Source organism: Triticum urartu, chromosome 4A, assembly GCF_056163025.1.
Source record: "Triticum urartu cultivar PI428250 chromosome 4A, HENAU_Tu73, whole genome shotgun sequence".
In the NCBI taxonomy this organism is placed as follows: Eukaryota; Viridiplantae; Streptophyta; class Magnoliopsida; order Poales; family Poaceae; genus Triticum; species Triticum urartu.
The window spans coordinates 597,463,326-597,479,067 of record NC_141876.1 but is presented as its reverse complement, the minus strand read 5'-3'; the positions used below and the strand labels follow the sequence as shown (position 1 = coordinate 597,479,067).

At 43.8% G+C, this 15,742-nt stretch overlaps 2 protein-coding genes across 2 annotated transcripts; both read left to right on the top strand.

Moving 5' to 3' along the window:
* Positions 1–1,219: 1,219 nt before the first annotated feature.
* On the top strand, positions 1,220–2,812 carry LOC147977048 (uncharacterized). The gene is made up of 2 exons (XM_087521063.1): positions 1,220–1,874; positions 2,748–2,812. The coding sequence occupies exons 1-2, from the start codon at positions 1,220–1,222 to the stop codon at positions 2,810–2,812; spliced, it is 720 nt and encodes a 239-aa protein (XP_087377189.1).
* Positions 2,813–12,427: 9,615 nt separating this feature from the next.
* On the top strand, positions 12,428–15,534 carry LOC147977047 (tricetin 3',4',5'-O-trimethyltransferase-like). Its single transcript, XM_087519891.1, has 2 exons — positions 12,428–12,875; positions 14,862–15,534. The coding sequence occupies exons 1-2, from the start codon at positions 12,463–12,465 to the stop codon at positions 15,532–15,534; spliced, it is 1,086 nt and encodes a 361-aa protein (XP_087376017.1). The 5' UTR covers positions 12,428–12,462.
* Positions 15,535–15,742: the final 208 nt, after the last annotated feature.

Below are 15,742 nucleotides of genomic sequence, written 5' to 3'. Positions count from 1 at the left end.
CTCCCGGTTAAATTCTTCCAGACCTTCTGGAATGTGATCAAGCCTGAGATCATGGCCATCTTCGGCGAGTTCTACGTAGGGTCCATCGACCTCGGGCGCCTCAACTATGGGATCATTTCGCTCATCCCCAAGGTGCCTGGGGCGTCCGACATCCGCCAGTTTTGTCCGATCACAGTGATTAGTGTGATCTTCCGGATTCTAGCAAAAGGGTACGCCAATAGGGTGACCCTTCTTGCCGACCACATTACCCACCCCAACCATTCCGCCTTCATCCAAGGCCGATATATCTTGGATGGGGTGCTAGTCCTTCATGAAGTCCTACATGAGGTCCGATCCAAACACCTGAGGGCAGTCATCTGAAGATTGACTTTCATAAGGCCTATGACACTGTTAGTTTGGCCCTTCCTTCGGGAAGTTCTGCTCCGGAAAGGCTTCGACGAACGTTGGATCACCAGAGTAATGCAGATGGTTTCTTGCGGTCGCACGGTCATGAACATCAATGGGGAGATTGGCCCATACTTCCCCACTCTTTGTGGGGTCAGACAAGGCGACCCATTCTCCCCATTCTTGTTCAATTTGGTCGTGGACGCGTTTGCTGCCATCCTGGACAAAGCTAAGGCCGCGGGCCATATTCATGGGATCACTCCCCATTTGGCTGGTGGCGCCGGGATCTCCCTGCTCCAGTACGCCGACGACACCATCATCATGGTCGAAGGCTCGGACGTGGACATCGCTAACCTTAAGTTCCTGCTCTGTTTCCAACAAATGTCTAGCCTCAAGATCAACTTTTACAAAGAGTGATGTGATGATATTGGGATACTCCTCGGCGGAGGCCCTTGACATCGCCAACCGTCTCAACTGACGTCTAGGCTCCTTCCCCACAACCTACTTGGGCACGCCCATTAGTGACTCTCGGCTTACTGTCGCTGACTTGCGTCTGACCGTGGCCAAGTTACAGACTCGCATTGAGCCATGGCAGGGTAGGTGGCTGTCCAAGGCGGCTCGGACGATTCTCACCAACTCCTCCCTCTACAGCCTCCTCTTGTTCCTCATGAGCTTCTACAGCCTTCACGAGACTCTTCATCATGAGATCGCCAAAATCCAATCTCGATTCTATTGGGCCGGCGATAATAATAAGCAAAAGTACCATATGGTTAGCTGGTCTGACATCTGCAAGCCCCGGGATCAAGGAGGCCTCGGTATCATGTGCTCTAAGCGCATGAATATTGCCCTCCTTTCCTGCTGGCTTTGGCGCATTTCGCAAGGGCACGGCGGCCTCTGGTTAGACATCATCTGGAACAAGTACCTGCGTGGGCAACCCCTGGCCTCCTGTGAAAGATCCAGCGGTTCCCAGTTTTGGCAGTCGGTCATCCAACTGCTCCCCGTCCTCTTCATCGGAACTTCCATCTCGATTGGGTCGGAGGTGGCGACTTTGTTCTGGTTTGACCGATGGGCAAGTGACACCCCCTTCGCGGCCCGCTTCCCCGACCTCTTCTCCATCACCGTCGACCCCTCGATCTTTGTAGAGAGGGTCCTTATTGACCTAGGGCGCCTCGCGTTCTGGAGGCCATTTGGTACTACGGAGGCTGCCGCTTGGCAGGAGCTGCTTGACTGCGTCGCTCTCCACGAGCCGGTTGTAGATGTTGGCCCGGATGAGGTTCGGTGGCGTCTTGAGCCTTCGGGCCAATTCTCCACCAAGTCCCTCTATCTGGCCATCGCCCCCTCCTTCGCCCCCTCCCTTTCGGCGGTGTGGTGCATGTGCTTGCCACTAAAAATCCGGATATTCATGTGGCAATGGATCCGCGGACGGATCCCGTCTGGGGTGGAGGTTCGCAAGCGCAATGGCCCCGGGTCTGGCCTCTGCCCGCTGTGCGGTACCCCCGAAGATTCCAATCACATCTTCTTCTCCTGCATGTCCGCTCCATTCGTTTGGAGCTGCTTAAGAGAAGTGGTGGGCAGTGATTGGTGCCACACCAACTTCCCTGACCTCTTCGCCGAACTCCAAAATTCTCCCTGCCCTCTCGCCACATTAGGTGGCTCGATATTGGGGCACTCACGTGAACCCTCTTGATGATCCGCAATAAGCTTGTGATTCAGCACATCCCTCTCTGACGGGCTACTGACGCTCTCTTCAAACTGTCTGTTTTCTAGCAGCTCTGGCGACCGCTTAGCCGCCCTCAGGATCGGGACGCAATCTCCACCTTCATCGCGCTTGATGGACGTCCGCCTTTCGCCGCCGCTCCCTCCGCCACCACCAGAGCCTGATTAGACGACTGGCATGTTCGTCGCCGGCTGCGGCCGCCTTCCTTTTTTATTTTTTTGGGCTTGTTGAGCTGTGCCCTCAGCAGAACCTTTGTACTCCTTGTTGTGTGACCTGGGTGTATGTGTTCTGAACTAGTCCGTGTATGTGTGCTCTTGGCGGTTTGCTTTATTTATAAAGCGGGGCGAAAGCCTATTTCGGTATATGGGCAATGCAGCACTATATAATATCATCGTACAAGTATAAAATCTGCAAATGATTTATAAAGCCTTTTTGGGTATATGGGCAATGCAACACTATGTATTACTATGTTTAAACTTAAGATAGAAGTCGATGGCAACCTTTCACAACACCATAAACCAATGCTAATGTTAAAATTCAAAGTATATCTTCCTCATTTGGGCGGCTTGTTAAGAAGTTCAGATATCATGTAATCTGCACAAATACGCATGCTGAAATTTAAAGTATTGCATCCTCGTGCTGACAGGCCCATCCAGGGGGCTGTGCGAGCAGTTCGACCGCACCGGGCCCCTAAATCCCAAGGGCCCCTAATTTTTTGGGCCAACGTTGTATATTTTTTATCAGGACTGATCTGACCGCCCGAGTGCTTCCTCCCAATCGATCGATCGTACGACCCGAGCCTCTCCCCAACTCCCCCTTCTGGGTCAGCCTTCTGCCACACTATTCTTTCCAGCCTTCCTGAATTCGCCTAACAAATTCGAGCAGAAACGAGCCCCAGCAAGGTCCAACGTAGCCAGGAAAAGCAGAAGGCGGACGCTGCTAGCCGGCGGTCAAGCGCTCAGGCTTAGGCCAGATTGATTTGATGAATCACCGACCAGTCCATGTCTATCAGGTGGCCCCAAGACCAAGAAGTATTATTTAGGTCATTTTTCATGTTCAATAATTTAATGGTTAATGGGTATACTGTATATGTGCATCAGTTCTTAAGTAAGTTACTTAATAAACTGTTCTATGTTTATTGCTTCACCGATGTGTTCTTTATAGAAGATAGTTGGTGTATTTGATACATTCCATAATATTGTACAAAATACCGCATATTTAAAGGTAATGGCTTAAACGAGAGTGTTCTTTAGTTGTATATAAATACTTTAGTTACAAGAATTTGTAAAACTTTAGGACTTTATTTTGCATTTCGCACCGGGGCCCCGAATTCCTGGAGACGGCCCTGCATGCTGACATACAATCTGCAATCGAATTCTTGCAATATGGTTTATGCAAATCAGACATGCTAGTAGCTTTAAACATGAGACAAGAGTTCACAACACAATAATCCAATGCCTTTATGTAACTTAATTGCATACAATCTATGAAGCAGGCGCTGAAAGAAAATTTTACACAATAGCACAAGCTCACCTTGCTTTGTACTCCCTCCGTAAAAAAATATAAGAGTGTTTAGATCATTACTTTAGTGTTCTAAACGCTCTTATATTTCTTTACAGAGGGAGTAGCAAAGAGGGAGGCCATGCCAGGACCTAGGGATGGGCCGCCTCATTACGCCGATATGCACCTTTAAAGAGCACCCAGATATCCGGTCTTTCCAAGCATAATGACAGGTACAACTCCAAATATTCTTCTGTGTCCTTGGGGTAGAAAATACACAGTTAGACAAAGCCATTGATGACGGCCACAAGATCCACCTTGACACGACAGCCCTCTTTCTCCATTGAGCACCCGGTGAGCCTCCTAACGATCGGGGGCAATGGGAAATTCCGGTACGCAATCCATCTCTCGACGACACTGCCATTGTCCAGGAACCAAGATACGATTGTCTTATTCTTTATATCTACGATGCAGAGCTTCTCATCCTTTGTCACACCAAGCTTATACTTTGCCTCACCCAATTCCGGTTGCAAAGGCATTGGCAGATCGATCAGCAAGAACTGAAAGGTCGCGGTGTCGAGCACCACGATTTGGTCATACATCCGGCCTGTCAAGCAAACAAGCCGATGCACCACCATGCCACAGCCAGTCTTGGGCATGTCAGATTCACCGAGCCACAGCATGGTCTCCGGGAAGATTTGCCACTCCATGGTGTCCAATGAGAAGACGGCGGGGCGCTCCAGCCGTCCGCTGCCTTGAAATACACAGACCACGCGGGCCGACTCCCGGCCATCTTGGGAGGGGAGCGTGTAGAACTCAAGGTGGATGCACCTAGAACGCGCCGGCGGCAGATTGAGGAACAGATCCAGGGCCTGCGTCAGCGGGCTCTAGGCGGCGGTCCGCTTGGTGCGCCCGCTCCAGTTGTCGAGGATGAGGTAGCCGTCGGCGCTAGGCTGCCAGGATTTGATCTTCCACCGGGAGGGGTGGGTGTCGGCGTGTGAGACGTCAAAGAAATCGGCGGCGACGAGGCCTGGGTCGCGCCGGCGCCAGGGGCAGGGGTGGAGCGGGACGACCTCCATGTCAGGCTCGAGGAAGAGAGCGAGCACGGGCGGCGTGTGGCGCTCGCGGAAGCTGCGGCGGAAGGCGGGGGTCGCGCGGACGGCGCAGCGGAAGGCGCGGAAGGCGCAGGCGGCGCGGACGAGGGTCGGGAGGGCGGGGAGGCGGAGGAGGATCTGGCGGAGGAGGTCGTCGCCGAGATCGAATATGGTGGTGGGAGCGGGCGGCGGCGGTTGGGGGTCCATGGCCGGCGGCGGTTGGGACTGGCAAGGTGAAGCGACGGCGGGCGCGTATTTGGGAACGGGCCAGCGCGGTGTGTAAAAAGGAGTTCAAAAGAAAAACAGTAAATCGGATTATACGAAGAAACGGTAAAAATTAGAAAAACCGGCTTTAATCTCTCCTTGTGTTTTTTTATAACCACCATACTGGCAATTTTATTCAATATAATCAGGCGGTTTACATCTGATTGCATGGTTGCAATCAAGAACTCAGGGGATACATCATACTACGTAACAACACTCGAAGCAGTAACTAAACCCTCTTTTGCATAGCAATGAGCAGCTTCATTGGGGGTTTGCATGCTTTAATCTCTCCCTGTGTTTAGTGTTTCGTATTATGAACAAAGGGGTTTAAGTGGAAACTCATCAAGACCGGGCCTGTCAAAAATACGAAGGTCATGAAGTCTACGAGAAGGCTTTCGTCCTACTTTATTATATATGCTAGTGTAGTACTCCCTTCATTTCTTTTTACTTCACATATAAGATTTGGTCAAAGTCAAACTGCACAAAGTTTGACCAAATTTATACAAAAAATATGAACATCTACAGTACTAAAACTATATAGTATGAACATACTTTCATGGTGCATCTGATAATATTGATTTCATATTGTGAATGTTTATATTTTTTAATATAAAGTTAGTCAAACTCTACAAAGCTTGACTTTGACCAAACCTTCTATGCGGACTAAAAAGAAACCGAGAGAGTATAAAGCAATGACAACAAACATTTAACCTCATATAACATGACACCACAACATGCATCCAAGGCAAGCTACATTTGATACTCTTATATCCTAGATTCAACAAACATGTTTTATTATACACCAAAGAGAATGTAGATGACCAATTACAAGTATGTGTCAATACCACATATATTCAATGCAAAGTATTGATTCCTAATAAATGACATGTTAACTAAGAGTATTGTGTTTTGCAGTGCCACAATTATGAGCAGTGTTTGATCACTCTGGTATAAAGAGTGTCATATGATTGATTCTGCATCCACACATATTGACTGTGTACAAGATTCTTTGTAGCACGTCACCCTACTGGCTCACAAGTAACATCGAAACACGTTCACTTCAAGGTTTTTGGAGGTGAACATTCCTCGTTACTAGGTTTAAAAATTTGTTGAAATGAAAACCATAAAAACAAGGGAAGGTAGGAAGTGGGGTTAAGAAACGACACTTAGCAAGTTGGCATAATCCTAGCTGATGTGCCTTTGAGAAGTGATGCATTCCTTTAAATTTTCTTTGCAAGTTCTTTCTCCTAATTCCTCTTGATATCTCAAGTGATAGTACAAATCCATCATGTATGAAACATCATTGTATTCTACTGCAAGCAATGATTTATTCTCTTTTACTATCTCTACAGGTATGTCCTAAACTCCGAATTAATGCAACACAAGACAACTCATCCAGACATGACATAAGATTTCATTCAACATTACAGTGCTCTAAGATCATCAATGGACATGTTGCCCCTCCGGCCTGAGCCACTGCCCTGGGGTTCCCTTGTGGCATGGATTATCTTTTCTCCCATTGGTTCTGTATAGGAGCGGGCTTAAGAACCGACGAACCGAAGACCAAACCTATTCCGAAACTGAAAAAAATACTATTTTCGGTTTTGCTTGCCCCTATAGTAAAATTCGGTTTTCACTTATACTAACCGAATTTAATTTGGGCGGTTTGGTTTTATATAGTTTACTGAAAACAGAAACCAAAGTAACCAAGTCGAACACACAAAATCCTAGCACCCAAGTACATGCAACTACTATGGCCTAACTACTGCGTACATGCGAGTCAGGGGCGACCTTATTTCTCTCCTAGGCCTGCCATGTACATGCAACTATCCAAGCCCAACACTTTTGTATAATAGTTTCTCCTAGACAGCGCCAGTAGCCCAGTACGGCACTTCACTTAGGGTTTGTCCCACCTCGCCTAGCTACACCGGTTGAGACAGTGAGCTTGGCTACTTAAGAAGGCAGGGTATGATAGGTATAATGCGCACAACAGTTAGCTCGCGCCGAGGAAAAATGTTGTAAAAATATGTTTTTTGTACATGGTCCCTATTAAAACTGAAATCCGAACCGAAATAATTGGTTAACCGAATTTTTTGTTAGTTGATTTTTTGTGTCTATTTTGCTTTTCACATTGGCTAACCGAATTCACAGAAGAAAACAGTAGAAACCAAAATTACGCCCATGCCTAGTTTTGTATGCATCCACCATGGATGAGCAAACTTCATCATACCATTCATACCACAAATATCTTTTGCCTCATGCACTCTGTCTAGACTTCAACAAATTCCTATGTCCCCTAACTATGGAAATCATGTTTGTTCAGGCCATTTATTTCTATTGTGTTGTTTTCTTAACTAGCTCTTGCTTTATTTACATGTTTTATTTTATTGTGGTAGATTTGAAATAAGTTCTCGCGCACACTTCATAAACCAAGGCAACTAACAAGAGTGTTCATACACCAATGGGAGAGTGGCCCATGAGGCGCAATGCCTACCACTGCCTCACACACGTGCTCTAGTCCCCTTCCTCTCCCTATTTAACTACCACCAAAATCAAGACATTTGTCGCGTGAATCACCTATGCTTCACACACAACAAGAGTATCAACCGACATGACTGCTGACACACTGGCCTCTAATGCCCAAATTGGAATCATTATCCACTCAATTCCAACACAACTAGTTGCTTCTTAGATTACAATACTATTCATGCTTATCTTCCTCTACTATAACCCAAAGAACTAATGTCCGCACTTTATGAACAAACCATATCTCTTTATATAAAAAGAAAACATATCTTCTTGAAAGTACTTTGATGAGAATTATCTTCACATCATATGAGTAATGACCTTGTTTTCTATCTTTGCCTACAAGATTATGTGTACCATGGGTTTAATTGTGTGTTGGAATTGGCTTGTGGAACGACCAAGATCACCACAAAACATATTAAGTAATGGCATGCACCTATTAATGGAACATGGAGTGCATTGATTCTACACCTACTTGCCTGCTATGATACCCATAGTAAAGATCTACTCACCTATATATCCTCTTCACTTGTTAGCTAGTGATTTTTGTAGTCTACACTCCACGCTTGTATCTTAGCATCAAGATAATAGCTAGGTTTGGTTGTACACCATGGAATGCTAGGTGGCCAATTCAAAGAACATGTCAGTACTATTTTTAATACCAAATATTGGTTTGTGGTCAAGAACATGGGGAAGAGCTATATGAATGAAAGACATCAGGACAAATCCTACACTGGGGCGGAGCTAACATCAGGCTATGCTCAGGTCTAAGCTAGCTTAAGTTATCCATTCTACAAATTTTATGTGCTTTGTAAGAAGAAGCTAGAAGGCCTATTGTTCCTAAGCCTAGGGCTATAGCCCTGGCTACTATAGGCCTATCTCTTACACTGATCCTACAACAAAAGAATTTCTAGTAGTACTAACTTTATGTGGGTATATTGGGACCTATATTTGTTTCAACAAGGTTGCAAAGAACTTATTTGCACTGTCTGATGCCGCCTTCTGCAGTTAAGTATCTCGAAACAGTGTTTGATCACTTCAATAGAAGAAGTGCGATGCAGCAAGACCCCTTTGGCAACTTATGGGCATTGTGCGGTGTCTCCTTTTTACAGTAAAGTTTCTCCGAGGGGAGTTTGATCACCCTAGTATAAGGAATGTGATGTAATCCAAGACCGCGCAGAACAGTGCATACTTTATCATGTATAAGCATGCTGATTGTACCATGCAGTTTTATCGCCTCACAAGTTGTATGTGCTCGAGCTCTAGCAAACAACTCCATAGAGGTCCTAATTTTTTGGTAACATAACACCATTGGGCTTTTGGAGCTGTGATTTTTGTTCAATATAGGTTCTGCATTTAGTAAGGGAACACTGTGGGCATCAGGAAAGGGAAGACAAGAAGTAGGCGAAGAAATGGCACTTTGTATGATGCCAATCCACATCTGGCGTGTCTCAACTGTAGTTGCGTTGTTTTCAGGTGCTCATACACATGTGTCCTTTATGAAACATCATGGTATTCAATTGCAAGTGACGCTTCACTGGCGACTAGATAGCCAACCAAGATGGTTTCCTCTGTGTTGGCCTCCAGCACACTACATCTTCCGTCCTTCGCGAGGAGTAGGGACACAGTGGGCCTGATTATGACCTTGCCAGAGGGGTTGCTGATGAAATTATTCCTGGGCCCGATTATGTCTCCTCAAAATAGCTTGATGATCGACATGCGCATGATGGACAAGGTATTGTATCATTAGTCTTTCTTTATTTTATTAGACCTCTTTCTCTTTGCTGTTTAGGCGGGCTATGCCTCCCTGTTTCGTAGCTTCTTTCAAACTGAACCATCCTCTCTCTCAAAAAAAGCTGCTTCCAAACTGCGTCCAAGGTATAGTTCTTAAAGTCATACGTGCCTTAAAACGGTGGTGCTTGTAACTTAACAATTTTTTGGATTAAGCCTAACTATTAATGATTATCATCATTATTTTTATTGTTCTTATTATTCTTATCATCGTCATCATCATTATTCAATGTTGCTATGCAGTAGAGTGACATGCGTATCAAGTGCATGTGGTTCTTGCTCTGCAATAGTCGGCGGAAACGTACCTAGTGGGTTTGTCCGAGGACACTAATTTGTGTGTTGTCCATGTCAACCATGTGACCATCATGTCCAAAGATATTCAGCTGGCTTGGCGGATCCACGATGAAAGAATGTAATGGGCTCAACACCAACACATTGCTTATTTTCCAAAGTATTCCGCTTAGTTTCATGATGCAAATTATCCAAAATACTTTTTACACACCTGATTGCAGGCCGTTTCATTGCGTTGGTGACCACACATTTCTTCATGAAATTTTATAGGTACATAGTGAGTAGACACACTTGGTTGCTCGAAATGTCTCTACATATTATTTTTGCGGGTGTCTCTACATGTATTGTTGTCGAGTATTTTTCTAGATAATAAAGTTGAGTCTCTCCATACGGAGTATGATTTCTCCATGTTGTAGGGCAAGAAACATGTCTACTTTATAAATAGTGGGGTAGCTTGCAGATTGGTATGTCCCGGGTTGAAGGATACAATTCCCTTTTGAATGGGGAGTTGGTAAGATCGTCGTTTATTAGATATTTTTAATTAGACTAGCTTAGACCTGCCAGCACGAATCTCGAAGCTCCTCAATCTTACGGTGACTAATTGTGTGGCATCTATCCCCGGTGGCATGAAACTATTTTCGATTTATGTACTGGATCATATCCTGAAGATTGTATTTTTCGACCGAGTTGCATACTTTGTACTAACAGAAAAGAGGAATACAGATCCTCAAAAAAATAAAAAGGAACACGTACGCACTGCCCCTCTGTCTGATATTTCCTATTGAAATTGATATGTGAAATCTTACTTTACAACCCTGAACACGAGATGCTTTTGACATGTATGAAATGATGAAATCAGTGAATTCTGTGGTGTACTGTGACTCTGTGAGACATGCGATCTCTGGTTTTCTGTATTTGTAGTTGAGATTGTAATTGATTGTTACCTACGACAACCAGTAATGCTACACGTACGGATATTTACAGGTTGAGACTAATTACAGGCTGACATGGCATGATTTGATTGGCAAGAAGGAGAGGAAGCGGGGCCACCCCGGTGAAAATCAGGGGGGCCGAAGAGAATTAGTGAAGGGCTTCCGTAACTTGCCTGTAATAGGCCTGTAGGTCTAGGCCCCGCTTCCTTCCCTTCTTGCCAATCAAACCATGCCATGTCAGCCTGTAATTAGTTTCAGCCTGTAAATATCCGTACGTGTAGCATTACTGCGACAACATTCCAATGAGCGACAACAGCTACACTAGCAGAGAGAGCCGCGTATTCTCCTTTTTTCTGCACCTGTGATTACCAAGTCGTTTCAGGTTTGGATCCAGATCGGGTGCGGGCCAACACACTTGATTCCTATTAGCAGTTAATTAGTATAAAAGACAACAGTACCCTTTACAATTTTTGGGAGGAGGGTGTGTGTGTGTGTACTAAAGCAGGCGCATAATACATTCCGCCACACTAGCAGGTCTCTCACTCATGCCAGAGAGAAGATGCCGAGACTGCCGTCGGAGGACCAGACCTGGGATGCTCTGGCAGACATGAGGAAGACCGCCTGCCAGAAGAAACTCGGCGCCATTTACAATGCCTGTCCGGTAACCATTGTCGAGGACAACCTCATCACCCACATGTGTAAAGCAAAATACGAGACCTTTTTTTTCTGCTGTTGAAAAGATGAGACTTTATACATAAATCATACAATGACAAGACAACTGAAATTAAACAAAAGTCAACAAATACAACACTTGAAGTAAATGAAGACAAAAGTTGGTGCTAACTCCTATGCAACAAGGGCAGAGTTGTGACTCGTGAGGGTTATATTCTAGAGCCTATAACTCTGCTATCGCCAACAACTCTAATGTGATATTGAACTAGTCGTACAATGCTATACTCTATTTGTCTCAAAATAAGTGTCTCAATTTTGTACTTCCTCCGTTTCTTTTTAGTCTGCATATAAGATTTGGTCAAAGTCAAACTTTGTAAAGTTTGACCAACTTTGTAGAAGAAAATATCAACATCTACAATACTAAACATATATAGTATGAAAATTAATTTCATGATGCACCTAACATTATTGGTTTCATATTGTGAATCTTTATATTTTTTTATACACTTAGTCAAAGTTAACAAAGTTTGACTTTGACCAAATCTTATATGCAGACTAAAAAGAAACGGAGGGAGTACTACATCCGTCTTGCTTTATTAGTCCCCTTTGTATTATGTGCCAAATTATGGCCTTAAATTTAACTAACAAAATTTTAATGCATGTCATAAAAAGTAATATAGTTGGAAACTATGTTCAAATACGAATACAAACGATATAATTTTTTGTGACATGTATTAATATTTTGTTAGTTAAATTTATAGTCAAAATTTAGAACAAAATACAATGGGGACTTATAAATAGAAAGGTAATACTAAGTTTAGTACAAAGTTGTACTAAGGTTGAGACACTAAGTTAAGGACGGAGAGAGTACGTCTATAACATAGTCACGGGTCGAAATTTGATGAACTGCTGAGTAAAAATATTTGATTAGTTTTACATCGCGTCATAATCACTGGTTCAACTATTTGCAGCCGGTGACTACATATTTACTTAACAAACACTCGCAAAAGCCATTACAAAAAAGCCTTTCTAAAGAAGTACCAGATTGCTCTCGCCATCTGCAACAACTACGTACTGTAATACATAATTTGTCATACGGCAGGCTGTTGTTCTGGATCCAATTTGGGTGAACTGTTGATAACAAATAATTCACTTGTCCTACTTGAGCAACCAGCATTGCTCCTATTCCTATATGTACCCTTAGCATACTCCTAAACTAGCTAAGAAAACCACCAACCACCAGAAGCAACATCAGCAGCAGTAGCGGGCGAAGCTCAGTTAGCTACATATAATGGGCTCGGAAATGGTCGCTGGCCCAGCTGCCGGCGACGAGGAGGCGTGCATGTACGCGATGCAACTTGCCGCTGCATCTATCCTACCGATGACGCTCAAGGGCGCCATCCAGCTGGGCATGCTCGAGGTCCTGGTGAGCGCAGGCGGGGAGATGTTGTCGCCTTCGGAGGTGATTGCGCGGCTGCCATCCAAGGCGGCCAATCCGGACGCGCCGGCCATGGTGGACCGCATACTGCGGCTGCTGGCGTCGTACAACGTAGTGTTGTGTGAGGTCGACGAAGGTGAGGACGGCCTCTTCGCCCGCCGGTACGGCCCCGCACCAGTGTGCAAGTGGCTCACCCCCAACGAGGACGGTGTCTCCATTGCCGCGCTAGTCCTGATGATCCAGGACAAGGTCAATATGGAGGGCTGGTGAGTTTGATCGTTATTTTCTCAAGACTATTGTTCTTTTGGACTGTTTTTCTCTTCCACTCTTCCTCACCTTTGGGTGTCTATCTTTCTACTAATTATGGAATATTTTACTAACTATTAAACTCAACAGTGAAGTCTCATACTTGACTTCAGTTGATGTCAATATATGGTGTTTCTATTCCATACAATGTTGTTCTCTCAGAAAAACACATATTAATTAGCTTTGACACATTAGTATATATACATATATATATATATATACAAGATGGACGTATGCATCACAATGATGCAGAGGCCGGGGTTTATTCCGAATTTCTGAAACACACACACACACACACACACACACACACACACACACACACACACACACACACACACACACACACACACACACACACACATATATATATGCGTCATCAAATATGGCCAACTTTGTATGTTCTTTAAAGTTTTTAAAACGAAATATCATGTAGAGCTCCTCGAATATCATGAATTTCAGATTTCAGTGCTAAAAGTGCTCAAAACATCAAGCATTGAAATCTTTTTCTTGTGTATATCTCCTCGGATGTTTTTTTGGCTTGAAAACTTGCAAGCACCTACAAAGTTTGGTCATATTTGATGTTGCAAAGTTTCATTTTTTTTTTCTAATTTACTGTTCATAGAGGATGTAGGGGCACTCGAGATCTGAAAAACAACTCTCCTTTTCTAATTATCTCTCCATTATTTTGCATTGTCTTATGTTTTCTTGGCACAAAGAGAATGTTTTATTGTGCACTTGAATTTTTTTTTCTAAAATTATTATGTACTTGACATGATTTGTTCCTTACTTTTTTTTGTAAAACATCTTCTTAATTAATCCCAACGTTGTATCTTCTCTTTATGAATATGCATGCATGTGCGGATTCGCTTGCCTATTTTACGTTCACGCATTTTGATATATAACAGTTAATTACCAGTAAGTGAGCGATCCTCGCTTATTTGCATGGAGGAGTGTATTTATGATCAAACAGCATTGTTTTATATAATATCTCTTGTGAAATTTTGCTACGTACTTTGTTCATGAAGTACATGAAAATCAAATTGCTATTTTTTGTGTTCGTTTTCCTTTTTCCTTTGAAATATCATGTGAATATAGAGTTTGTATATTTATCTACCTAATAGGAGTTAGATCCCATCAACCGTGAAGCTCCAAGATTCCAGTCATTAGAAAGTTATATCTAGTTTTGCGTGTGTGGTGGTGTTTGTAATATATGCGTCTATGTTAACTTGTTGTTTCCAGAAAATAGTTTTACCTACTATGAATTTAGAAATAGACCTGTATTCTTTAGCTATAAAATAATATTTCATTGTATCACGTGCCATATTTGCCTATTTGCTACGGTAGAATTAATGGAATGCTAATTTGAAATGTCTGCTGGTGCATGCAAATATATTAAGCTTGTGTACTCGGCTGCTCTCCTAGCTTTTCTTTTCTTTTCTTTTCTTTTGACAACCGTACCGCTCAGTTATGTTGCCTTCTATCTAGCTATAGGAACCTGGTTGCTCCGAATTTCTAAAAGAAATTGAATCCTAGTCGTTTATAATATAGGCTTGTAATATTTTTAACGAATCAGATTATTTACTCTATGTATAAGTGGTGACTTATTCACATCTTGTTTAAATAATATAATAATAGATAGTTTCTTAAATCAGCATGTTATATATACCTTCTCAGGCAGTTATGACTTCCGACTTTAGTTCTGATAGTTTAGTCTGGCTTGTGATCCTGCGCCAACAGTATCTATTCAATTATAGATTTATCCACCAACTGCCAATTAGTCGATGCAAAACTTGAAACTTTGACCAATGTCCAAGTACTAACTAGAAGTACTGAAAAAAAATGTTTTTCTTGATGAATTTGCTTGTAAAGTTGGAAGTTGAGCAACTGCATGCCACCATTACTCCACTATCAGTAAACTGAACTAGAAGCTCGTAACTAATTTGCAGGTATCATTTGAAGGACGCAGTCCTTGATGGTGGCCTCCCGTTCCAAAGAGCATACGGGATGACGTTGTTCGAGTACAACAGCACGGACATGCACGTTAACCGCATGTTCAACGAGGCCATGAAGAACCATTCAACCATCATCACCAAGAAGCTCCTTGAGTTCTACAGGGGCTTTGACAGTGTGGGCACCCTTGTTGATGTCGCCGGTGGTGTGGGTGCAACCATCCACACCATCACCTCCAAGTACCCGCACATCAAGGGGGTCAACTTTGACTTGCCCCACGTTATCTCTGATGCGCCGTCCTTCCCTGGTGTGGAGCATGTCGGGGGTGACATGTTCGAGAAGGTGCCCTCCGGCGATGCCATCCTCCTAAAGTGGATCCTTCATGACTGGACTGACAAGCATTGCACCACTCTACTAAGGAACTGCTTTGATGCACTCCCTGCTCATGGCAAGGTCATCGTCGTGGAAGGCATCCTGCCGTTGAAACCAGACTCAACATCCAGGGGGCAGCTGATGTTCTTAGGTGACATGATCATGCTCATGCACACCCCAGGTGGCAAGGAGAGGCAACAGAGGGAGTTCGAGGAGCTTGCAAGGGGTGCAGGGTTCACCAGTGTCAAGACCACTCACATCTACGGCAATGCGTGGGTCATTGAATTCATGAAATAAATTTCAGTATTAGCTTCTAGTTGTTGCTCCTAAAATCCACATATGACTTTCGAGTTTCCACCGTGTTTACATAATTTTGAATCATTAACATATTTTACGTACATAATAAAGGATTTGGTACTTAAGTTGTGCGAGAAATTGCTATTTCTATGTTGAGTAAGTTTGGCAATGTTAAGCCTAGCTAGGAACTTGTGTGCAGGCTTACGCA

Bases quoted from the DNA above. Each gene is read 5' to 3' on its own strand.
- LOC147977048 (XM_087521063.1), top strand. From the start codon at position 1,220: ATGAATATTGCCCTCCTTTCCTGCTGGCTTTGGCGCATTTCGCAAGGG. The intron at 1,875-2,747 runs GTACCCCCGAAG...TCGTGCTGACAG, and splicing joins TGGCCTCTGCCCGCTGTGCG to GCCCATCCAGGGGGCTGTGC.
- LOC147977047 (XM_087519891.1), top strand. From the start codon at position 12,463: ATGGGCTCGGAAATGGTCGCTGGCCCAGCTGCCGGCGACGAGGAGGCG. The intron at 12,876-14,861 runs GTGAGTTTGATC...ACTAATTTGCAG, and splicing joins AAGGTCAATATGGAGGGCTG to GTATCATTTGAAGGACGCAG.